Source organism: Meriones unguiculatus, chromosome 17 (genome assembly GCF_030254825.1).
Source record: "Meriones unguiculatus strain TT.TT164.6M chromosome 17, Bangor_MerUng_6.1, whole genome shotgun sequence".
Lineage (NCBI taxonomy): Eukaryota > Metazoa > Chordata > Mammalia > Rodentia > Muridae > Meriones > Meriones unguiculatus.
In genome coordinates this window covers 38,210,246-38,236,555 of record NC_083364.1, presented here as the reverse complement: position 1 = coordinate 38,236,555, position 26,310 = coordinate 38,210,246, and the positions used below count along the sequence as shown (strand labels likewise).

General features: G+C 43.5%; 2 protein-coding genes across 2 annotated transcripts in view; both read right to left on the bottom strand.

Annotated features, from left to right (window-relative positions):
• Mylk (myosin light chain kinase) overlaps nucleotides 1–6,909 on the bottom strand; it is a 231,307-nt gene extending 224,398 nt beyond the window's left edge. Inside the window, exon 1 of the mRNA XM_021634632.2 lies at nucleotides 6,782–6,909. The gene's annotated coding sequence lies outside the window, so the exon portion shown is untranslated. The remainder of the gene's footprint in view (nucleotides 1–6,781) is intronic.
• Nucleotides 6,910–22,563: 15,654 nt separating this feature from the next.
• Nucleotides 22,564–26,310, bottom strand: part of Ccdc14 (coiled-coil domain containing 14) — a 33,201-nt gene continuing 29,454 nt past the window's right edge. The window contains exons 11-13 of the mRNA XM_021634646.2: nucleotides 25,036–25,254; nucleotides 24,816–24,948; nucleotides 22,564–23,639 (exon numbers count right to left, since the gene is read on the bottom strand). Coding sequence (XP_021490321.2) covers nucleotides 22,718–23,639; nucleotides 24,816–24,948; nucleotides 25,036–25,254 — 1,274 coding nt within the window. The 3' untranslated portion in view covers nucleotides 22,564–22,717. The remainder of the gene's footprint in view (nucleotides 23,640–24,815; nucleotides 24,949–25,035; nucleotides 25,255–26,310) is intronic.

The window sequence follows — 26,310 nt, the reverse complement described above, 5'->3', positions numbered from 1 at the left end:
ATAGGAAGGAAGGTCACATAACTCAAGATCAATTTTTTTAAAAAAATCAACTCAAAAAAGAATGCCCAGGGAAACAGTTTAGAAGCAGAAAAGTAGGTAAAGGCATAAACTTAATTCTATACCTTAGGCTCTAAGACTGTACAAATTAAACACTTTTAATTGTAGGTTAACTATAATTAGGTACCAGTTACATTAGATCCCTGAATACTATAGATAGATACACTTGCAAAGTTTAAATTTTTAAAAACATGTTAAAAAATTATTATAGTTGTAAATAATATAACCAATCTGTAAATAAGATTTTACTAAATGTATTTAAAATTGTACTGAAAACATACAATGCTTAAGTCTAGAATCTAACAAAGTACACTCATTATTTACGTGCTACAAAGTACAAAACACTGAAAAAGAAATCATACAATACACAAATCAATGAAGAATACAGCTAATGGGTGTACTGCGTGCCTGTTTATCTTGGAACAAGGATTGGTCAACATTCACAACTCATAAACCTTCATTATAACAAAATAGTGGAGCCAGATGTGGTGGTGCACGCCTTTAATCCCCAGCGCTCAGGAAGCAGAAGCAGGTGGATGCTGGTGAGTTCAAGGCCAGCCTGCTCTACAAACAGCCAGGGCTCTGTTACACAGCGAAACACTGTCTTGACCAACCAAAACAAACAATAACAACAACAACAACAAAAAAACAAAACCAACAACAACAACAAAACAGCATTTGATTTAAAAATCATATGTAACTCTGACAAACACAGTTTAAAAGGATCTTTATATTTTAATTCTACTAATGATAAAGAAACAGGTTGCAACTCTATGAACAAAACACTTGGATGGTGTTTGGAATGTGTAGAAATGTGCAGAAATGCTTGTTTCTGAGGAACTACAAAATGCTACTGCAAGCTATTTATTCTCTTTGTGTGTCTGTGTGTCTATCTGTCTCTGTCTCTCTTTCTCCTCTTTTTCTCTTCTTTATCTAGTCAAGAGTTGGTTTGTTCATTCTGAAAAATTTATGGTTAATAAAAAAAAAATCAAAGAAACAATGACATTATGAAAAACAACAACAACAACCAGGATTGAGGCCCATCTTTGGATGCTCTCAGAATCATCCAGGGAGCTTTGTGGGACAAAACAAAAAACAAAACAAGACCAAAACAAACAAGGGAGAGTCCTTGAACCCACTAAGCCTGCTCTGGAACCCTGCTCTAAGTAACAAGAATTTGCTATCCTCTTCCTTAAAAGGTTTTTCAAAGTTGTTATACATTTTTACCATGAAAAAAAAAAAATCAAATAAAAGACTAAAGCATTCCACAATAATACATGACTTGTCACCTTAAAAAGAACTTCACAAGAACAAGTTGCTACAGATGCTGAGGCTGAGGTCAAAGGCAGCTTCTATTGGGGTCAAGAATTAGAAACTCAACTCATTTCTTGAACAAATAGGCAAGGATAGAAGAACGAAACAGGCAAGGAGGCACGTGGGGAACGTTCCAGAAGAGAATGAGCTAGAGACAGTGAAGGGCTCACTCACTAGGTGAAGGCCTTTGTGGGACAGAGCAGTGAGTGCGTGGCTTCTTGAGACTGAACTTGGAGAGACAGACGTAAGGGGGAGTGCTTCTGAATTTCTAGGTGAGATTATTCCAAGGGAACAGACTAGCAGAGGTTTCTGAAGGTGGGATGACCTTGTTAGACTGCTTTAACAAAGTAGGGGCTGGAGATATGGCTCAGATGTTAAAAGCCCCAGCTGCTCTTTCAGAGGACTTGAATACAAGCCCAGCACCCACAAAGTGGCTAACAACTGACTGTAACTTCAGCTCTGGGACTCTGATGCCCTCTTCTGGTCTCCATGGACACTGCACACATATGGTACATAGATGCAGACAGAAGACCCACACTCATGAAAATAAATAACAATTTAAATTAAACAAAAACAAAGAGGATGACTTTTGAGGACTCTACAAAGCCAACTGGAAGAGCCAATTTTTAGTCATTTCTCTGGCTTAGGAAAGGACACTGACCTTCCCACCCATCACCATCACCTATCAGTCTAGACGGGGGATAAACAGTGTGGGTGATTCAGTTCTATCACTCTGTTTCTTACACTTCTTTGGTCATGCAAAGGTTGGGCGGGTATTCCTCCGTTAGTCCAACACCCTGCAATTCTAGAACAAGAAAATGAGCAACAATAAATGAAACAGGACAAGAGAACACAAAGCCCCCAGAAAGCCAAGAAACTTCTATGGGATTGGACTTCTGCTGTAGCCACAGAAATGCCTCTCATTTTTGATTGGGCATAAGTATTCTGGGCAGAAGGAAAGGAAGACCAGAAAGGAAAATTATTCACAAAATAAGTCTCAGGAAAAGCAGACCTATATGGTTGGGAAAACAGCACAAGATCAAAGGTGTCACACCAGGTTCCAGCTGAGAAGGGGCTGAGCACCTTCAGACATGGAGCCAAGTGTTCCTGTCCCCTCTCTCCTGGCAGACATCCACCTTACTGTGTGTCCCGTGTCTGAAACCTTCTGCATCACTGCAGCCCTCAAGTTCTTGCCACTTGATACACTTTTAAAATCCTTCATTGTTCCTGTTTTCTTTTTATTTCATCCATGTCAACTATTTCCTCATACAGACCCAAGTCTCACAGGCCTAAGACCCTTTGCTTTATAGTCATCCACACAACTAGATGGACAATAGATACAGTTATGTTTGCTGGCCCATTTAGAGTTGTTCCATAGAAGTGGTGAATACTGTGCAATATGCTATCATAATAATTGCTTTTTTCCCATTCTGTAGTCCTATAGTTTTTGTATATATGTATCTGAGTATGTATGTGTGGATGAACATGTGCGTGAGCATGCAAGCATATATGTGCTCGTGGGAGCTAGAAGTCAATCCTAAGTGTCTTCTCAGGAGCCATTTGCCTTGTACTTTGGGACAAGGACTCTCATAGGCCTGAAGACCACATAGTAGGTGGCTGGCTACTAGGCTGGCTGGACATGAGCCCCAGGGATCTCCCTGTCTCTGCGTCCCTGCGTCCCCAGTGCTGAGATGAGGAGCCTGTGCCACTATGGCTGCTTTTTAACATGGCTTCTGGGAAGGAAACGCTTGTGAGGCAAGCTCTTTACTGACTGAATCGTCACAGCCCTGGTCACTAAATTTTTGAAACTGGTCCTTCATGGCCAGATAGAGACACTACAAGCAGCTCACAGAGGTTAAGTCCTGTGCCCAAGAATACCCAGCCAGTAAGCAAACAAGACAGGACAGATGTAAAGTTCAAAAATCACCTGCCACCCTGCAGCTGCCTCCTGACAGTTTCTGAAGAACTATCTGTACTTAAAAAAAAAAAAATCATAAATTTCTGGAAACAAAAAAATTACACAGTTACCTTTTGTACCTCCATTATGTGCCAAAATTACCAGTGTCCCCTGAGGATTGTGAGAAGTAATTTATAAGGTCCTGGATTAACAAATTCACATCAGATCTGAGGGCCCAGAGCTAGGGGAAAAATCAAGCTGCACATCTGAAAGAAAGGGAAATCCTCTCCTCATCCCCTTTCCTTTGTCCTGGGGGCTTTGGGTCTCCAGAGGGCTCTGCACTCAAGACCCTGGAGGGAGGAGCAGAGCTGGGGTGGGCAGAAAGGGAGGGCACAGAAGTACCAGCAGTGGGGGATGGGACCACACTGGGAAAGCTGAGAAGCTGACACTACACAGAGATTCCCACAGCTCCCTAGTGGGGTTCCCATTGTGAGCATTCACCCTCAGACACCCAGGGACGGTGAGTGAGCAGGACTGAAAAGAAGAGCCCAGGGAGCATCTGAAAAGTCAGCCTCCTCCGTGTCCCTGAGCTTCAAGCGGCAATTCCTGCTGACCCTGCCTGCGCCCCAGCCACACTAGGCTGGCTGTCATGGCACAATGCACGTGTGCTACAGCCTGACATCTGAGGTGCAAGGCATAAGGGATGACCTACTGGCCTGTGGCGACAAACTAGGTCCAACAGTTCACGCAACCTGTTAGCTTCACCTGAAGGAAAAGGCAGGCAGCTAAAATTCAAGACAGAATAAAGACAGGCGCAAAGGAAAAGGAAAGAAGTCACATGGCACCGGGGCTCACTGTGGTGACATTACACTGTCCTCACTCTGGATGACTGCTTGATGACTCCTTGTTTCAGAGCCCCCCATGACAACCAATCCTACTGGGACCCAAGCATTTATGTACGTACGTCTTCCACAAAAATGGCCCTGCCTTGTTGGCCAGAGGTGGGGGGAGGGAAATGGCTCAACAGGTTATATTTAGAAATATATGTGCACATATATATATATATATATATTATATTATAACAATTAATGAAAAAGAGGCCATGAATTTGAAAGAGAGAAAGTAGGGAGTGTTTAGAGGAAAGAGAGGAAATGTTGTAATTATAATCTCAAAAACAATGTTAATTGCTCTGCATTGAATGTGGGCAAGATCAATGTCTCTTTTGTTGGAAAAAGTTACTTTATGCAGTGTTGTTCTCTAAATCTCAGGAGCTTTGCAGAAAGGACAGAACGGGAGAGTTCTTGTTGTTTATCTGGGTGTTTGGTTTTAGCAAGGTCTCTCTATGTAGTTCTGGCTGTCCTAAAACTTGCTATGATGGCCAGGCTGGCCTCAGACTCACAGGGTTCCTCCTGTTTCTGCCTCCTGGGTGCAGGGATTAAAAGCATGTGCTACTATGTCTGGCCAACAGGATGCTTTTAGGGCTTTTAAGTAATTTGTGTGCACTGCAAAATATTTTTTTTTTCTCAGAAGAAGAAAGACAAAATGAGGCCCCCTTGCCATCTGGGATATGCCATTCTCAAATCCCCACTGTGTGAATTAATCTTTCTAACAACAACAACAAAAACCCCAACAAACCAACTAGTTGCATTTCACCAAAGAATCGAACTAAATAAGGATGTGTAACGTTTCATCTCATACTTTGAAGGTCCAGAAAGTCAAGGGGTATTTCTTGTAGGGTGAATCTGTGGCGCTCCTGGAGAATGCACTGGAGGGAGACCTTACCAGTCAGGACCAATACTCATCATCCACCAAGCGCCTTGCAAAGGCCTGTGTCTGCTCTGTATACCTGGAGCCAGGCAAGCCTTCTTTGAAGAGTCCTCCCCACTCTATAGTGACTGCAGATGTCTGTCTGTCTACTGTGTTCCAGACAGGCGCACCTGGTCTTATTGGTTCCATCATGAATATCCCCCAAACCCTGATTCCACACATGTTCTCTAAGATCTAGTCCCTGGGAAACAGCTTCATGATGAAGGGGTCGGCAAATCTTACACATACACACAACAAAACTACTCTGAGGACCTGAGCACTGTCATGTCTGCTCTCCAGGTGTATCCTTACCCCTAAGCCAGCTGTCCTCCTCCACTGGCCAATCATAGTACCCCCTACTGCTCCCCCTTTCACACACACACACACACACACACACACACACACACACACACACGCACACACGCACACACGTACAAACCTGCACCACAGTAGAATGGCTCTCCAGTTCACACCTAGAGAATGCTATACGATCCCTTCATCAGTGAACTTGGGACGGACCCGCCCATCGCGGTACAAAGGCTCCTGTGCGAGCCTTCAGAGTACAATCATCCCCCCCCACACACACACACACTCAGAACCAAGTGTTCAATAAGGTTCCTTCTAGCCCTACCTCAGGTCCTCGGGCACCGAGGGCGGGAACACAGGGACAAGCTCACCTGCACACAGGCTGGAGCATTTGACTAATCTAGGGCACAGAAATCAAGGTGTCACCCTCCACAGTTCTTTCTGGGGCAGAAGAGAGAAGGGGGCTAAGACCATGGAAGACTGTTTCGGAGGAGGACAAGAATTTGACAGACAAGAAAAGGATAGCTGAGGGGAAGGAGAGGAAAACAAAACAACCCTCCTAAAACCCTGAAGGCCTTTTAGGGCACAGTCGACAGCAACACCACACTTCCCCCAGGGACTGGGTGCGGATACCTAAAGCTCTGGAGTAGAGTCGTGCATTTTAACGAACAAGGGAAGATTCTTCCAGAGCAGGGAAGGGCGCAACCTCTCTGGGATGGGGAAGCAGCTCTTAAGCAGGCCCTGGGAAGGATGAGGTAGGAGGGGCAGCTCCGGGAGAAGGGGAAATTCTCACACCCCATTCTTTACACTTGAGCAAAGGGGTGGCGGGCCAGTAAGCCCTAGGCATCACCCGCTGCCCGGGTGTACCCTCACTCCCACCTGAGCCCTCCCTGAGACCACAATAGCTAACGACTCCAATGGAGCGGGGTCTTTCTCTTCATGATACCGCAAGTATTCCCACCTCAGTTTTATTTTTAGAAAACACACCCGAACATTCTCCCCAACAGCATCTTCCCATCTGCGGTGCCAATCTTAAAAAACTCGGTCCTTTGGGTCTTGAAGAGTTTCAGATCCCACTCACTCCTGGGGATCAGTCTATCCCAAACTTCCCAACAGCGGTCATCCCTAACAAAGTCCCTCGGGAAGGCGGCCCGGCTCGGTGCGGTGCTGGAGAGCGAACCGAGTCCCGGCCCCGCGTGGCCATTTACGTCCCAGCAACCACACTGGTGGGTGTGAGTGACCCGGGTGGGGGGAAGGGTCATCAAGCCTTCGGGAAAGGCCGGGGCTGAGGGAGGAGCCATCCTTTCGGGGCTGGTGTCCCCCTCACACCCCAACTCTCGCCGCTCCAACCGGGAGCCCGGTGGCCGCCGGCAGGACAAAAGCGCGGGCAGGTTCACTCACCCGCGCGGCGACCGCAGGCGTCGGGCCCCGCGGCCGGTCCGACGGGCGCCTCCGGGGCTGCGCGGGCTGCGAGCGCCGAGGTGGCGGTCCCTGCTCGGCAGCGCGAGCGGCGGGCGGGAGCGGACCGAGCCGGCGGGCGGCAGCGCGGCTCTCTGCGCTGGGGAAGCTCGCGGCGTGGCAACTTCCACGCGCTCGTTTGCATGTCATTTGCATGGAGCCCCGGGAATGGACCGGCCGCCCGGCCGCCACGCCCACTCCCGCTGGGCCTGGGAATCCTGCGCCAGACCCGGTCCAGACCGCTGCTGCTCAGGACCGCCGCACAACAGGACCAGGACCCCAGCCCTGGTTCTTCAGTGTTTTGCATCTCATTGAACTCTCAATACAGGGCAAAAAGAGCGTCCTTCATTGGAAAATTAACTTTCTCACTGACGCAGCTGTTAGTACCAGACCAATCAGCACGTACACACACAAACGCGCGCGCACACACACACACACACACACACACACAAATACAGTGTGTACTGATACCTTTTTTTATAAAGTATTCTGAAAGACTTAACTTCCTTTCAAAATCATGTTACATGCAATTTCCTTCAATTAATGACGACAAACAAATTACTTAGGCAGGATAGCACAGCCACTTAAAATCTGAATTCTGGAGTCGACTTTCCGGCTTCTAGCTACAGACCTTTGGACGAGTTACTTAACATTGACTGACTAGACTTTCTTGCCACGGATAGTTCCAACAGCGCCGAACAAGCAATTACTAGTAACCCTGAAACCGCTTACTGAGAGGCATCTAGTCCTGCTAGCGTTGGGAGAGACCACAGAAAGCAAAGAGGACAGTGAGAGAAGAGCAGGCTGAGCCCAAGATATCCCACCCGAACCCTCAGGCTAACCAGCCCCCACGCTACAAACAGATTCCGAGTCTGCTTTCTCAAAGAAAGTCCGATCTAGATGTTCTTCGGAGCATGCTCTTGCTGGGTTCTGTCAAGAGCAAGTCCCAGTTCCTAGTTTCCTGATCCTGATCTCTTGCACTTTCTTTGGCGATGTTCAGTTTTAGTTTGGGTTGGTTCCTTCGCTTGTAGGACACATCAAAGACAAGCACATAGACTGAGTTATTACGAAGGGACCACCCTGCTATCACTAGCCAGATGGAGAAAAACAGCTCTGCACAGCTTTGATGGCACACAGCTTTGTAATCCTGGCACCTGAGTAGGACCTGGGCTGAGGTAGGACCCTGGGCTACAAAGCGAGACACAGAGCCTATGGGTCTGACATTACCACATCTGAAGATGCCGGATGTGGATAATGGGGGCAACGCTCCGCACCAGCAGTCGGCACTCCCCTCTTAACCACTAAGCCATCCCTCCAGCCAAAGCTCTTGGATTCAGCCATTCTGGCTAGCCAGTGGGCCCCTGGAACCTTTGCCTCCCAGAAATGGGATTGCAAACTTCCCTCAGTTTCAGTGCAGAGCAAGTCTCTCTCTCCTCAGTGTCATTGAACTCCAATTACCAATTACAGCCTCTCTTCAGGCACAAGCTTCGGCTGTAACATTAAGCTTCCCCGGGCTCGTCTTTTTCTCGCCAAACTGAACGTTTTCTATTTCTTTCCACTCCACTTGCTCTTTTTCATTTAAGTCTTGCATAAGCAGTATCAGCAACAGCCACACCACAGATTCAACATCATGTTGTCTCAAAGTTTTCTCCACCAAACAATTTAGTCTGTTGCTTTTTCATTTAGCCTCGGGAACATTCTCAGAACAAGGGCAGAAGGCAGCCAGATTCTTTGTCAAAACATTACAGGGATGGCCTCTGGCCTGGTTGCTTGCTTCCCTCTGAAACCTCTTGAGCTGGGTTTCTGCAGTTCACATTGCTGTCATTAGGCTCCTGTTAGAACCGTCCTTTAAGATCTTCCCTCAACATTCAACTGTTTTTCTAGTCCAAAGTTCCGAAGTCTTCCACAACAACAAAACCAATATGGTCAGGTTCTCTGTAGCAACAGCTGCTCATACTCTGGCACCAACTTCTATATTAGCAGAATGGAAGTAGGATAAGGCCATAGTATCTCAAAGCCTAGCCACGGTAGCCTTCGCCCTATTACTTTTTCGTGGTTGTGATGAAAACCAGAAGCAACTTATGGAAGAACAAGTTTCCATTGTCTAAAAGCCCCTGAGGAGGGAGAGGCATGACAGCAAACAGCAGGCACAGTGGCTGCCACACAAGTACAAAGCAGAGAGCAAAGACAGGAAGCAGGATGAGGCTGTATCCTTGAAAACCTAGCCCGGGTGACTGCCTTCCCCCGCAAGGTTCCACCTCCTAAACTTCCCAATCGGAGCCATCAGCTGGGGAATGTTGGTGTGTTCAATGTCTAAGCCTATGGAGGGCATTTCTCATCAAACCATCATGTCCACGAATTGGGGTGTGGGCCCAAAGCCTTGCAGGAAGCTTAACTCCTCTGTTTTAAATTGTCTAAGAGAACAGCAATGGCAGTTTAAATAAATAAATACAAACTTAAGTGATTCCATTTTACATTAGGTCATCCTTCCCCCTATATTATAGTTCTAATAACCCGTAGGTCCTCTGCAACACTAGCCATCAGAGGCTTGCTCTCAGAAAGCATTGTCATTTGAATAAGAATGGCTGCCAAAGACTCAAATGTTTGAATGCTTAGTCATCAGAGAGTGGTACTACTTGAGAAGGATTAGGAGGCGTGGCCTTGTTAGAGGAAGTGTGTCACTGGGGGTGGGCTTTAAGGTTTCAAAAGCCCCAAGCCAGGCCCAGTGGCTCCCTCTTCCTGCTGCCTGCAGATCTGAATGTGGAAATCTCAGCTACTTCTCCAGTGCCGTACCTGCCTGCATGCAGCCATGCTCCCCATCGTGATGATAATGAACCAACTCCTTGAAACTGTGAGCAAGCCCAAATTAAATGCTTTGTTTCATAAGAGTTAGCATAGTCCTGGCATCTTTTCACAACAACAAAACGGTAAGACAGAAGGTGATGGTGATCTAGACAGGACAATAGCAGGGTTAAGGAATCTATGGCTCATATAAAGCACATTTGGGCATCTTCTGTAAAACCCCTGCTTTACTACATTCTGAAAGCTCAATGTCTACGTAATGAGACTCCATTACCCAGTGATAAACCTAGGAAATGAACAAAAGGGGAAGTGGGGGTAGAGAGAAAAGCTAACACCAACACCTATGCAGCTGCCAAGACAGAGGGTGGCTAGGTGTCTCAGCCCTTTGGCTCATCAGTTGCCTGCTGGATGGCAAATTCCTCTCCTTCCTCAGAGCTAAGCTCAGCCTTAGCCTGAACTGTTTTCTAGGCTCTTCGGTAGCTGGTCATTACATCACCCTCCAGCCAGAAGCTCCTCTTCATTAGCTAAGTATGTGCTAATATTCAGGACTTAATAGCCTAAATTCAGGGTGCTAATACTCCTATCTGTAAGCTGTCCATATTCCATCCATCACTGCTTTGTTTTCAGTACTCAACATTGAGCCGGCATCTCTCCATCCCCAAACATGGATTTTTTTTAAGAGTGAAAAAAAAAAAAAAAAAAAGAAAAGCCAGATGTTGGTGGCACACACCTTTGATCCCAGCACTCTGGAGGCAGAGGCAGGAGAATCTCTGTGTTTGAGGCCAGCCTGAGCTAGAGTGAGTTCCAGGACAGTCAGACCTACATGGAGAAACCCTGTCTTGAAAAACCACACACACACACACACACACACATACACATACACACACAACAAAAACAAAGTATGCATGGACTAGACCCAGGCCCCCTACACAAATGTAGCCAATGGGCAGGCAGTTCAGAGTTCATGTAGGCTTCCTAGTAAGGGGAGCGGTGGCTGTCTCTGACAAGTACTCTGTTGCCTGCATTTTTGATCACTTCCCCCTGGTGGGGCTACCTCACCAGGCCACAGGAAAAGAGGATGCACTCAGTCCTGATGCTAGTTGATGTGCTGGGATGAGGTGGTGGTGGTGGGGCTCTCCTTATCTAAGGAGTAGTGGAAGGGTATTGGGGGAAGAAGGAGGAAGTATGGGACTAGGAGGAGGGGATGGAGGGGGCTATGATTAAGACGTAAGGTGCATAAATAATTATTTTTTTAAAGGGAGAGAGAATGAAAAAAAAGTAAATCATTGGGGGAAGGTTCTGTATCGAATTAGCCTAGCCCATTTTAGAATGGTTTCCTCCACATATATGTACCCACCAGAAAAACCAACTAATTAGGTCAACAGCCTGGCCTGAACAGAAGCTTGATGTTAGGAGGTTAGTTAAGATGGCAATGTTCCAGATTCCTCCTCTCTGTAGGCCATCCGGGGCTCATCTCTCAGCATGACTTCACTTAAATGGCCTTAGAAAGGGCACATCCAGATTCCCACTCTAGGAATATCAGAGGCAGCTTTCGGTTTACACGTCACAGTGACTGACATTCTGCCTGGAAAGTATTCTCATTGCTGTATGCTGTCATTCATGATGCTGGTAAAAACCTACTCAGAGTATGACAGTGACAGAAATTCTAAATGATTATGAACAAATTTAACCAAATGACTCGAGATAGGATTTAAATAAACTGAAAGTTGCATCATTTTCCTAGGAGGAAAGAATTCATATTAAATTTAATTCCAGAAGTTTTAATAAACAATTTTACTGTCACTGCAATTAGAACCCTAATAGAGTTTTTCCTTGGAAGTAGATAAAATGATTCTAAATGCAAAATAAAGAATGCCAAAGAAGAGCTACTAAAACTATTTAAAAATGTGAGAGAAGGACTGGGGAGACGGCTCGGTGAGTAAAGTACTTGTCACAGGAGCGTGACACCTGGGTTTTGATCCCGACACCCACTTAAATGCCAGGCGGGCATGGCAGCCTCCCTGCCATCCCCAGTGACATAGACAAAGCTCCCTAACTCGCTACGCCAACCCCAGATCCAATGAGAGCCCCAGGCTCAGTATATGAGGTACAGACCAATCGAGGAAAGCAACAACATCAGCCTTCGGCCTCTCTCTGTACACGTGTGCACACTCATCTGCACACACACACACACACACACGTGTGCCCCTCATACGAGAACACTCATAGGCACACAGACAGCACGTGCAAACACACACCTAAAAATATAAGAAGAGAGAGTAAGTGTGTACACATCAAATTGTTAAAACTATCAAAACTACTATGGAACTGAATTCAAATCAACACCACATTAGTAAGGACATAAAATGTATTCGTGGCACAGAGCAAACAACTGACAGTTGGGCTGCGCCGGTTCTTAGAAATGTTTGTCAGCCGAAGTGACAGTTCAGTGGGGAAAATGATGAGTCACTCAGCAAACACTTCCAGACACGACTGGCTACCCATCTAAAAGGAAATAAAACGAAAATTAAAATCAAGTACAGGGGGGAAATGATGTGATTATAGTATAAGCTCAAAAATAACATAATTAAAAGTGAGAACAAGTACATTAAGAGTTTAAGTAAAAACAGGTTTGAAACATGTCTAGGTTACATGTACAACCCATAGGTTAGGGAGACTTTCCCTACTACTAACCAAGGAACTCTAAAAGGCTGCCATGTTTGACAGAAGGGACATCTATATTGCACCTCCTAAGAGCCCGGGATCATTGCAGTAAGGAAGGGAAAACTGTAAAGGCCAGAGGCCGGGGAGGATTGGAGCCAAACAGCGTCATCTGCACAGGACAGCACTGCTGCTCTCGTGAGCTCAGAGCAGTTGGGGTTGCCTGGGTAAGACCTGTATGAGATCAAGCTAGTCAGCCCTCTAGTATGGAGTGGGCAGGGTTCATGAGCCCCTAACCCTAACCGAGGAGCCGTGGACAGTTGATAGCTTCTGGGGGAGACTCGGTTCTCCTTAAGAGTGTGGGTCCTAGTAGGCTCCATATCCATGGGTACAAATTAGAGTCAATACGTGTTTAAAAAAAAGAGAGACATAAAATTGGGGGGTGGGTAGGGAGGTGAGGATGGATCTGGAAGGAGTTGTGGGGGGAGCGGAAGGTGAACAGCATCAAAATAATTGTACGAAATTCTCAAGATTTTTTTAGAAGCCAGGTGTGTGTAACCCTACACAATAATTCCTGTAGGTGGGGTTTTAGTAAAAGTTTCTGTGAACCTAGTTAATAATAAAAGTTTCTGTAAACATAGTTAATAGTAACACATATGAGAAATTACCTGACTTGCTGTAACACAAAGTCTCTTCCTTTTCCACAAAGAACCCTATGAAAGGCAATGGCCAACAACTAAACAGAACATCCTGTAGATAATAGAAATAGTTCACTAATAATAAGAAAGGTCTCACAAATACGAGCTCCTGGAATATCAGTAGAAATCAGAGACATAAAAATGAAAAGAAACCAAAGCATCACTTGATATCTGTCACACTGGCAAACAGTAGCAGCCAGTTTCCGCAGCTCTAATGGACAATGTGAGAATTTATAAAAATCATACCTGTAACGGGCTGAAACACAGCATATAAATTTAATCCATTACTTCATAGTCACACTAAAAAAGAATGATGAATAGAATCACTTTGAACTTATAGGTTAATTTGAAGAGTAGTCATCTTTATATATTGAGATGTATAATCCATTAATATTGAATAACACTCCATTTGTTTATCCTTAAAGACTTGTTAATTTTTTTATGGGATTTACTGAGCCTGGTGACAAACTGATCACTAGCTTAGGCAGACAGCAACATGGAGTGGTAGAGCATAAGTCAGTGTCCAAACAGTGAGACCTTTTGTCAAGTGTGTTCTTATCAACTTGCCTTAATTTCCTGTCAAATGCTCCATTTCCTTACTCTAGGACAGCAAATTTAATCCACAGGAGTGTGGGGGGAAGAGAGAGACAGCAAGAGGAGGGAAGAGAGGAGGAGGAAGAAAAGAAAAAAGAAAGGATAGGAGAGAAAGTTTGGGGAGGGAGAGAAAGAGGAAAGAAGGTAGGAGGGAGAGAGAGGGAGGAAGAAAAGGTGGCAGGGGTAGAAGAGAAAAAGAATAAGTTATTTTGTTTATTAATAATAATAATTACTAGTAACCTTATTATTAATAAGGTTATTTCTCTCCATCCATTGAAGCTCTGGGTTTGAAAATTACTTTTTCTTTTTTTTCCTTTATTTTATTTTTTATTTATTACAATGCATTCACTTTTTATCCAGTTGTAGCCCCCTCCCTTGCCCCACCCCAATACCACCCTCCCTCCCTCTTTTCCTCCCATGCCCCTCCCCCAGACCACTGATAGGGGAGGTCCTCCTGGCTTTCCATCTGACCCTAGCCTATCAGATCTCATCAGGACTGGCTGCATTGTCTTCTTCTGTGTCCTGGTAAAGCTGCCCCTTCTCAGGAGAAGGTGATCAAAGAGCCAGGCACTGAGTTCATGTGAGAGACAGCCCCTGTTCCCCTTACTAGGACACTGAGCTGCCATGGGCTACGTCTGTGTAAGGGTTCTAGGTTATCTCCATGAATGGTCCTTGGTTGATCAGTCTCAGAAAAGATCTCTGGGCCCAGAATTTTTGGCTCTATTGCTCTCCTTGTGGAGCTCCTGTCCCCTCCAAGTCTTTCTATCTCCTGCTTCTTTCATAAGATTCCCTGCTCTCTGCCCAAAGTTTGGCTATGAGTCTAAGCATCTGCTTTGATGCCCTGCTGGGTAGAGTCTTTCAGAGACCCTCTGTGGTAGGCTCTTGTCCTGTTACCTGTTTTCTCCCTCTTCCAATGTCCATCCCATTTACCTTTCTGAACGAGGATTGAGCATCTTACCCAGGGTCCTTCTTCTTGCTTAGCTTCTTTAGGTGTACAGAGTTTAATATTATTATCTTATATGTCTAATATCCACTTATAGGTGATATATACTATGTGTGTCTTTCTGCTTCTGGGTTACCTCATTCAGGACAGTTCCCACCATTTGCCTGAAATTTTCATGATTTCCTTGTTTTTCGTTGCTGAGTAGTATTCCACTGTGTAAATGTACCACAATTTCTGTATCCATTCCTCAATTGAGGGACATCTGGATTGTTTCCAGATTCTGGCTATTATTAGAAAGTTGCTATGAACATGGTTGTCCTTGTTGTATACTTGAGCATATTTTGGATATATGCCTAGGAGTGGTATAGCTGGATCTTGAGGTAGCACCACTCCTAATTGTCTGAGAAAGCACCAGATTGATTTCCAGAGTGGTTGTACAAGTTTACATTCCCACCAGATATGGAGGAGGGTTCCTCTTTCTCCACATCTTCTCCAGCATGTGTTGTCACTTGAGTTTTTTATCTTAGCCATTTTGATGGGTGTAATGATTTGTAGCTCCCTGATGACTAAGGACGTTGGACATTTTTTTAAGTGTTTCTCTGCCATTCAATATCCCTCTATTGAGAATTCTGTTTAGCTCTGTACCCCATTTTTTAATTGGATTACTTGATTTGTTGGTGTTTAACTTCTTGAGTTCTTTATATATTCTGGATATTAGTCCTCTGTCAGATATAGAGTTGGTGAAGATCCTTTCCTAGTCTGGAGCCTGTCGTTTTGTTCTGATAACAGTGTCCTTTGCTTTACAGAAGCTTTTCAGTTTCATGAGGTCCCATTTATTGATTGTTAATCTTAGAGCCTCTGCTGTTGGTGTTCTGTTCAGGAAGTTGTCTCCTGTGCCAATGATTTCCAGGCCATTCCCCACTTTTTCTTCTAACAGGTTTAGTGTGTCTGGTTTTATGTTGAGGTCTTTGATCTACTTGGACTTTAGTTTTGTGCAGGGTGATAAGTATGGATCTATTTGCATTTTTCTACATGTAGGTATCCAGTTAGACTAGCACCATTTGTTGAGGATGCTATCTTTTTTTTCCATTGTATGGATTTGGCATCTTTGTCAATAATACAGGAGAGTTACTGATTTTTTTTTTTTTTAGTTTATTTTGTATCCAGCCACTTTGCTGAAGGTGTTTATCAGCTGTAGGAAATTTTGGGGTCACTTATGTATACTATCATATCATATACAAATAGTGATATTTTGACTTCTTCCTTTCTGATTTGAATCCCCTTGATACACACCCCCTAGGGCTTTCATGTGAACCGTTAAGTTGCTTGTATGAGAGGTTTCGAATTTCTTTGTGAAGGCACTTAGTGCTATGAACTTTCCTCTTAGCATGGCTTTCATTGTGTCCCATAAGTTTGGGTAGGTTGTGCTTTCATTTTCATTGAATTCTAGGAAGTCTTTGATTTCTTTCTTTATTTCTTCCCTGATCCAGCTGTCACTGAGTAGGAGTTGTTCAGTTTCCATGTGTGTGTAGATTTTTGCTATTTTTGTTGTTGTTGAGGTCCAGCTTTAGTCTATGGTAGTCTGATAGGATTCAGGGATTATTTCAATCTTCTTGTATCTGTTGAGGCTCTCTTTGTGCCTTATTATATGGTCTAATTTGGAGAAGGTTCCATGAGGTGTTGAGAAGATAATTTCTTTTGTGTTTGGGTGGAAGGTTCTGTAGGTGTCCGTTAGATCTATTTGATTCATGACATCTGTTAGAGTCATTTTTTCTTTGTTTAATTTCTGTTTTGTTGACCTATCCTTTGTTGACAGGGGGGTGTTGAAGTCTCCCACTGTTAATGTGTGAGGATCTATGTGTGGTTTCAGTTTTATTAATGTTTTTGTTTTGTTTTGTTTTTTACAAATGTGGGTGCCCTTGTGTTTGGGGCATAGATGTTCAGAATTGTGATGTCTTCTTGGTGGAATTTTCCTTTGATGAGTATGAAATGTCCTTCCCCATCTCTTTGATTAGTTTTGGTTGAAAGTCTCTTTTATTAGATATTAGAATGACTATTCCTGCTTGCTTCTTGGGTCCATTTGCTTGGAAAACCATCTTCCAGCCCTTTACTCTCAGGTAATGTCCATCTCGACAGGGAGACTTTCAGTCTGTGGTGGTTTGGGGTCCAGAGTTCAGTCTGGGATGGTGAGTAGAGCACAAAGGAGCAGGCAAATGGCTCCGCAATGGTGACTGGGTACCTACAGAAACCCAAGAACTTTTCCGGGGAAGGGGAGAAGGATTGGCTGGGTGGCCTGAGGTCAGACCTGATGTTTCCTTCACCATGGGATTTCCTCCCAACAGGGAAACCCAGTCTTTGGTGCTTTGGGGCCCACAGGGGTGCACAAGTGGATCTCTGGCCTGGTGGCTGAGCACTTGTGGGAGCCAGGGACCTTTTCCAGGGATTGTCTGGGTGACTTGAGGTAGGTTGATTCCAATTGCTTCCTTCACTGTGGGGTTTTCTCTTGACTAGAAAACCCAGTTTCTGATGTTGTGGGGGCCCACAGTTCAATCTCAGGTGGTGATCAGAGCATGCAGGTGTGTGGCTCTGGCCTGGTGACCCAGCACTTGCCAGAACCTGGCAACTCTTCTGGGGTTTAGCTGGGTCACCTGAGAACAGACCCGATTGCTTCCCACACCTCAGGGTTTCCTCTCACTTGGGAAACACAATTGCTGGTGTTTCATGGTCCAGAGTTCCGTCTGTTGGTCACTGTGCAGTCACTGCTATCCTGCTCATCAGATACAGGGTCCTCTTGGTGCTGCCATCTTGGATCCAGATGAAAATTTTTTCATCAGTTTCTTCCTGCCAAGCCCAAACTGCCACCCTCCATGAGGGTCTGCTCTGTTTCATTTGTTGCAGCTGCCTTTAAGATACTTGATTTTTGCCTCTTCCGGACCTGAAGCTCACAGCCAAGTGAAGATGCTGGAAGGGATGGAGAGGTGAAAATGTATACTTCGCTGTGTGCTCCCTACTGCACAGCTGTCCACATTCCTCATTACAGACATGAACATGTCACCTGCTTCAAAGAGGGCAGAGTTCTGTGTAATCTGTGGTACCTCTGCATGTCCCCATTGGAATCTCCATAAGATGAAGGTCCAAAATTAGTGCTGGAGTCTGGAACCTGAGAGGATGCCCATTGAAAGCCAGTGCCAAGGTGGGGGGGGGGGCAGGAAACGCATTGATTTTTAATAATGACTTAGGCTGAACTTGGCCAAGTGACAGGCAGGAATCTTGTTTTACCAATCACATGCTAGATGAAGATTTTAAGAACAGTATGTCTTCATAAAGCAGAGGAAAACCCGAGGAGTTTGGCCCAATGTGTTCAAATTCGCACACACACACACACACACACACACACACACACGGATGCACAGACACATATATACACACATGCACAAAGTGGCCATATGCAGTCAGCACCCATCAGGATCATATTTAGTCCAGAGCATTTCCATGCATCCCATTCAATATACAAGATGAATCCCATGCAATGAATCCCTGAGGGAATTCTTGGGTATTAAACCATATCAATAGAGAAGGGGTGGCGCTAGCTTCTCAAGACCCCTATGGGGCCCCACATGTTCAAGCAGTTATGACAGTTGACATCAGGAAGAAAACATAAGACACTAGACTGAAAATTATTCTACCTGGTTTAAGGTGTGCCTGGTATGAAATGAGCATCTGGGTATCTTGATTCCATACTTTGGTTCTTCTATCTCTATTCATTGTGACCTCAAGGAGAATTAAGTATGTTGACTTTGCAGTAAATGTTGCTGCCTCTTTAAGACAAGCTAATAGGAAATAACATTTGAACTGTACTTCGTTTGATAAGATCGCATCTGCTCATCACTGCTGCATCTATATTTTAAAAGACTTATTGACAAACTGGCAGGCACCAGAGCAAAGACAAGCAGAATGGTAAATAAGGGCTCCTTAAATCCCACACATTGCAGGTGACACAGTGCCCAGTTCTCAAAAGCTTCACCTCCATTTCACCTTCACAGTCAGGAAGGCTGGTGGAACAAGTTACTCTGCACTGATGCCATGATTAAGTCTCTGTCCCATCTCCTCTCTCATAAATATTTAAGAATCCACACACACATTTCTCAACACACGCATAACAGTGTGCAAGTGTTTACCGGCAAGCTGAATTTTGACTCAGGAAATAATAGGAATGAAAAATAAGATTTCTAAACAGCAGGCTAAGGCTAGCAACTCAGGTGTAATAAATAAGCAAGCTGTTATCAGTGCTCAAAGACAAGAAAAAAAATTAAATCCAGGGATGCCTAGAGTCTTTCTGTCAAGAATCTAGTTAAGTCTGACATCTATATGATGATTACCCTGTATTAGACCCGGATGTGCCATGGGAAATAAAAACAGATTAATCCTAATCCTTGCCCTCAAAGACCATACAGGGTACAGACTGAACGCGAACTGTCATGTGTCAACAGAAGCACACAAGCAGTATGGTGGATTTCAGTATGTCACGAGGCAGAATGGACAGTGTGTGTGCTTGGGGTGTCTCCAGTACTTGATAGCTCTTTGGGAGGCCCAGCTCAGGTCAGCTGCTTTAGATAGATGTAAGCCCAATTCCCTACAGGTTGACTTTTAAAGTGAATTCTATTGTCAGAACCCTTATGTGCATCTGAATAGAAATCAACGGATTTAAATAACTAAGGGAATGTTTGTGCCAACAGAATCTAAATCTACCTGGTCACTTGCTTAGATTCAGAGAGCCGTATAAGTTTAGAAAAAGGCCTCTGGCTTCAGTGAAAACTTATGCCAACTCCCTTACTGGGCATCCCCCTAGGAAGCATCACACAGGGAGCACTAATAACATAAGTATAGATTCCTGGTAAAGGATTTAACTTAAAGTGTGGTGAAATAAGGGGGAAGTATTCACTAAGTGTTGTTTTGGTTGTTTTTTCAGCCTTGCTTCTTTTCCCTCTAGAGCAGAACTGGAATTTTTCAAGGCATTACAGAATGAAAACTCTTTCCCCTAAATTTAATTTTCAGCTACTTTCTCTGTTGGTAGGTCGTAAGACTCATTTCAGCACATCATACCCAAGAGAAGGGATGCTGAACAGAAGTCAATTTAAATAGGCCTACTAGACTTCCCCACTTAGTCTATTAGCATTAGGTCATGTTTGGTTTGGTTTGGTTTTCTGTCCAACCATTTACCTAGATCAGCAGTTCTCAACCTGTGGGTCAAGGTCCCTTTGGGGGTTGAACTACTTTTTCACAGGGATCATTAAGACCATCACAAAACTCAGGTATTTACATTACGATAGATAATAGTAGCAAAATTACATTTATCAAGTAGGAATGAAAATAATCTTATGGTTGAGGGTCACCACAACATGAAGAACTGCATTAAAGGGCCACAGTGTTAGGAAGGCTGAGAACCACTGATCTACATAGTAGTCTATGCTTTAATTGTGACTATGCCAGAAAGTTTCAGTGAAGGACAGGGTAGGGAGAACTTTTAGGCAGCTGGATCATGTGACTTGTAGGAGGCTAAACAAGAACAGATCCTACACCCAGAGGACAGAATACTCCAATTTGATGGGGAAGAAACTAGGCAGTGTTCTGCCAGACATTGTCAATCTGCCTCTTCTTCTGTTTATATCCTTAGAAATAAAACAAAACTGTAAACCCGTTTTTTGTTTGTTTGTTTGTTTTTAGTTCCTTGAGCTGCAACAGCAAACTTACTTATTTCTATTGTGATTAAACACCAAAGAAACTTGGGAGGAAAGGGTTTGTTCCATCTTACAACTCTTAGGTCACAATCTATTACTGAGGGATGTCAGGGCAGGACATCCTTTGGAGGCAAAAACTAAGGCAGAAGCTATAGAGGAAGAGTGTTCCTTACTGGCTCGATCAGCCTGCTTTCTTACACAACCCAAGACTACTTGCACAAAGTCTGCAATGGCCCCATGCACTAGGTCCTCCCAACTAATCATCAATTAAGACTTGCACAGACCTGCACAGAAGACAATCTTATGGAGGCATTTTCTCAGTTGAGATTCCCTCTTCCTAGCTGGGTGTGGTGGTGCATACCGTCAATCCCAGCAACTTGGAAGGCTGAGGCCAGCCTGGTCTACAAAGCCAGGACACCCAGGGCTATACAGAGAAAGCCTATTTCAAAAAACAAAACAAACCAAAAACAAACAAACAAAAAATTCCCTCTTCCCAGATATGTCTAGGCTTATTTCAAATTGGCAAAAACAGCACCCTGATCAAATCTATGAAAGGGGTCACAAGAACCCTGATGCATAGCTGGCCCATCAGCTGTGGACATGTGACTGCTGTGTGAGGCAGTGGTCAGTCTGCTGGCACTGAGACCACAAGCTGTGTGGCTCCACCTCCAGGGAGGCGGTATCTGAACTGACACAGTTGTTTGCACGCTGGTGAGGTGAAACCCCTATGCATCCTGAGATCACAGAAATGAAGCATTGCCAACATACAGTAGGAGAAGAGCTACTTCTTCCTGAGTCTTCAGAATTACCATATTAAAAAATCTTAAGAATTTACTTTTGATTTTTGTATTTATTACTTTACACACTTAAGTGTGTGGGCACGGATTTACCATGGTGCAAATACGAAGGTCAGAGGACCACTCTAGGGAATCAGTTCCTCCCTTCCACCCTCACATGGTTCTGGGGATTGAACTTGAGTTGTCAGTCTTAGACAACAAGCACCTTTTCCTGCAGAGCCATCTAACTGGCCCCCAAATTTGCTTGTGTTTATGAGTGACAGTTGGTAGCGGAGTGCAGAAAGATGACCCAGTTTTCTTCCTTGTATTAGTTTGTGTTTCTGAACTTACATGGTGAAGATCTGTTACCACCAAGTAAGTAAGCAAATTAAATCATGAATACTGGAAATAAGTATGTTTAAAATGTTAATGAATAAGTATTCAAAATATTTCATAATTCATTTAAATACATTTGGATCTAAAACACAAAAAGAAAGAAACAAAAAAAGTCCACCTCTTTATAACATTTGGGTATATTAAGTGGTCTAGCAAGGTCCTTCGAAGGTTGTAGAACCAGGTAAGTACAACAGGAGGAAACTTTGGAACCAGCAGAATACTGGAATGTCAGATGCTACCCATGAATCACATTCAAACTACACCAGGCAGGTGATTTGAACCAAGAGTTACTGATAGCACAAGACAGCCTCTAAGAATTAAACTGTGTTTACTCTTTCTGGATTTACAGAAAGAGGTGACAGCAGGCAGTTAACTGATGTTGCAGCCCAGTGCAGTAAAACTTGGTTGTTATGTAATAGGCTTTTTCTCTCTCCTTGATGGGAAGATCAGATGAGATTAAAAGTAGATAAATGCAGGGTTAGTAGGTGCTGCTCCCAAGAAATGGGGCCACAGAAGTCCTGCTCCTGGGCTAAGGCAAGGGGATTTTATAGTTGTTAGGTGAGGGGTGATGACCATCAGCCAGGAGTTGTCTTCCTGCAGGGAAGGTTGAGGGAAGGAGGGCAGACAGCGTTTCCCAGATAGTGTGGGTTCTGACCAGTTAGCATTACCTTCTCAGTTGACTTTATTTTTAAAGGTCTTAAAACATGCATTCCGGACAAATATAAGTAAAATGCCCAAGAGTAAGGGCCATATGTTAACTAAAGGTATCACCAAAATTTCCTTGGACCAATCAATGCTTTTTAGGAGGTGGGCACACTGGTACCATTTCTCAACAGCACAGGTTTAACAGAGTATCCCAACACAACTACACTATCATTAAGAAAAGGAACAGCAGATATTCCAGAACAGAGAGTAAAGGTTAGTTTAAACAACACCAGCTCCTTTCCCATCATCCTTCCAGACTGCCAGAAATCCTTGGTTCTGCACCAGTACTTAGCAGCTGCACAGTGAAGAATTCTCTCTGTGAAGCTGTAAAGTACTGAAACATTTGTTTATCTGTGAGTTTCTTCTCTCAGCAACTGTTAGTTTCCTTTAAAAAAAAAAAGTTTTCATAAGCTTCAGGTGTTAAAATATTCCAAGAGAAAATTTATTCCATTTATTATTTCACACATAATTAATAATGTAAGTGTTCTAAGGAAACCTAAAGTATACTATGAGTGTAGCCAAGTTCTACTCTCTCAAAAAAGCACTCATTAAATCTTCTTCCAAATTCATTTCTCCAGAAGGCCAGTCTTTAAGGACTTCTGCAGTCTGGCTATGTTAGCATCCAATGCGGCCAGGCCGTTTCTGAAGTCCTGTTCGTCATGAGATGTGAACGTTGACAATGAGGAGATGCTCCAGTCTGACATCAAGTCAGAGTTTAGAAAGCTGCCGTCACTGACAATGTTGCCCTTTGCTGGAACAGCAGGGCCATGACAAGCTGACAGGCCATGATGTGGGGCCTGTTCTTTTGGGCGTTCAGCAGCAGCAGGGATCTTATCAATTGCTTCTTTTATTTTCCTGAGGAGCTGCATGTCCTCCATGTCATATGGTCTGGAGAGATTTCCAGGTGCAGCTTCTGCGTCTTTTTGGGACGAGCAAGCTACAGGTGCACATAGTTTACTTTCTCTTTTAGAGGCGAGTGCATGGCCGCTGCCTAGCTGTGTTGTAGCAACACTTGTCTCTGGCTGAGGGGATATCCTCTTAGAAAGTGGCAAATGCTTTTTAAAAGTGCTTCGTGCAAAAGGAATATAAACTGTATTGTCCAAGTTACACCCATCTTCTATTAAAGTGAGAGTTTCACACTCTGTGTCGGAATCCTCTGTAGAAGCAGAAACTATTCCAGGTGCAGAGCCCCCATCCACCGGCCTCGTGTCACTATGTGGGGGGCCTTGCGTGGGCAGCACGTGTGCACAGAGTCTGTCTGGCTCTACAGTTTCCTCACTGTTAAGTAGACCCGAATGTGTGAAGCTGTGATTTGCCTCTAGTTTATTTAGGTAGCTCATTATGGAAGTGTGAGGGGGGACTGGGTCCTGTTGAAGCTGTTGATCATAGACATGCAGGAGTGACTTGGTGAGGCTATTGCCCATCTTGGAGTAGGCAGTGTCCACACTGAGATCCGAGAGCAGCTTTGCCATACTGTTCTGTAAAGTTCTGCCAAGAAGAGTTTAGTACAGCAATTACTGTTTGTTTTGACCCAATTCTTTGATTCGATTCTATATGCCTCTAAAGAAGGACTTAAGGCAACTGTGAAAATTTGTGTTGGAAGGCTTTTGCAACAAAAGAATAAAATAACAAATTACAAAAGATCTTGGTTTATGTCAAATCTACTAGCGTATGTAAAAGTAAAAGCTCATAAGTTTTCTTAAGTTATGAAAATACTTTATTCTTGAAGAATGTTGCCAACTGACCCTTTGAGTTAAAAAAAAAAAAGTCAACCTAGTAGGTAGTATTGCTAAAGCAAAACAGAATTTCTACAGTAACTTATTACTGTCAAATACATTTATAAAACTAAGCACATGATCTATAATACATCATTTATACAGAATAGATATCTATTTCCCTAAAGGCTTATAATTCAAATGGGTCATTTGGGATGATGACCTTCCAGGATCACTAAAGGCATTGTCAGAGCTACTGTTTAACATTTTATAAAATATTAAAAACATTAACTTCTCTGAAATGTTTAAAAGTAGTTGAAAATCCAATGATTATCAAATGTCTCAAAAGAAAACTGATGTTTGTAAGGTTTCTATAAAAGCATAAAAAGATAGGTTTATTTATCAGGGAAGAGACTGAATAAAGAATGAATACATTTTAGTGGCTGTGGCCAAATCTTTCACTTTGCTGATGAAATGAAGAAAATTAAAGTCTAAGAGGTAAGTGACCCACCCAATACCATACAGCATGAGGACTTACCACATAAGATGCACATCATCAATTATTTTGTGGTCCCTCTGGCAACTCTATTCATGTCCCAACTTTACAACTGAGGTGTACAGGGATTAAGTATGTGGACAAAATCACTCCGCTACTACGTAGCAGAGCTGAGAATTCAGTCAGTCTCTTTACCAGGGAGCTTAACTACTTCACTACAGTGCTCAGTTCTTCATCGGAGCTTCTGGTTACCCACAATCTACAACCCTGTGCTTTAGAAAGCCTTTACACAGGTCTGGAGTTTCTAAAGTGAAATAGAACAAAGGATCAGAAACTAAAAGAAAAAAAAAAGACAAAAGAAAAGGAGAAAAGAAGAAAGAAGGTCTGTATGGTTTTGAAGTTTATAAAGACATCTACAAAAAGGCCTAGGTTACCCAAAGGAAGTAAGTTTACCTGGTTAATTCTCTAAGTCGCGCAACCTCGGCATCACGCTGCCGTAGTGTTATTCCCAGTATCTGATTTTCCTTTTCTGCAGTCTCTAATTTAAACTGAGAGTTCTTCTCATTGGCCAAGGCTTCCTCCAATTCTAAAGCAAACAAAAACAACAACAATGCCCTTTAGTTTCCTTATTGCTTTAAAAACAAAAGACTGTAACTATAGTTCAAATACATACCAATTTTTACCCTTGTCATCTCAATGTCAAACTGCTGTTTATTTTGAAGTAGAGTTTCCTCTTTGTCTTTAAATAAAATAGTAAATTTTTTGTTTTCATCTCTCTGGTTTTCTATTACTTTTAGGAGCTCTTCATTTTTACTCTGTAGTAACTCCTGGCTCTTCAGTGACTCTTGCAATTGATTTTGCAGTGACATATTCAGTGACTGAAGGGAAAACACTAAGATAAAAGACATCAAATAGTTGTTTCCCTATGTTTGAAATACATCTACAAAATAACTGTTTTTAGAAAAAGAAAAGCCTGAGTTCACTGATTCCACTCAATAGTAACGTATACAAACAACGCTATATAAATATAAATATATTTTTTTAAAAAATGGCAAAAGTAATGTCTTTCCTCTCCAATTGATGTTTTAGTCATAAATTGTTTTTATTTTTTTAAAACAAATAATACATGTGCAAAGTAAATATCTCTAACTCCACTAAAATGCTAAAGATGCCAAAAATTCTCAACAATGTGTCTCGATTTCTGCATGCTGGCTCTCCATTCAGAGTCAATCACTTAATTTTGGTTACTTTTCTGGAAAATATTTAAATAGTCAATGACTTACATAAGTTCTTATACACACTTTCCCTTGTAAGACTGTCAGGCATCAGCCTACAAAAACACCATATTCATTGTCGTGGTATAAAAATCAGACTTCCATGTAAGGCGGCAGATTAGAAGACTCATCACTGAAATTTGGTGAAAGAAAAGAACAGAGATAATATACATACATAGTAAGCTCCTGCCCTGCAAGACATAAGGTCTGTAAATGGCCTTACTAAGCCAGGGAAGATCTCTGCAAGGAAGCAGGCAAGAAAACCAAGAATGGGAGCTAACAGAGAAGCCCTATCCAGCTGCCTGCCTGCCAAACAAAGCAGTCAAAACACAGGGAGTGCTGCCCTGACAAACCACATGCCACAAGAGAGCTCAGCAGCCGAAGGACACTACCAGGGAACAACTTTAACCTCCCCTCCTGCCGTTGCCAGAAAACTGAGGCTGCAGGGACCACTGTCCTCTCACTCTTCCCTCTCCCAACACAGCACCACTGGAGCCTGCAAGAAGTCAGAAGGGTCTAAGCACTTCACCTTTCAACTCTGTGCAACTGTGCAGCAATTCGATACATAAGGCTAGGAACCCTGGGTTCCTAGACTGAGGAATTATTTTCTGAACTATACGGAACTCTATGGTATATAACTCCCAATTACACATTGCAAATCCTTCAACTAAAAG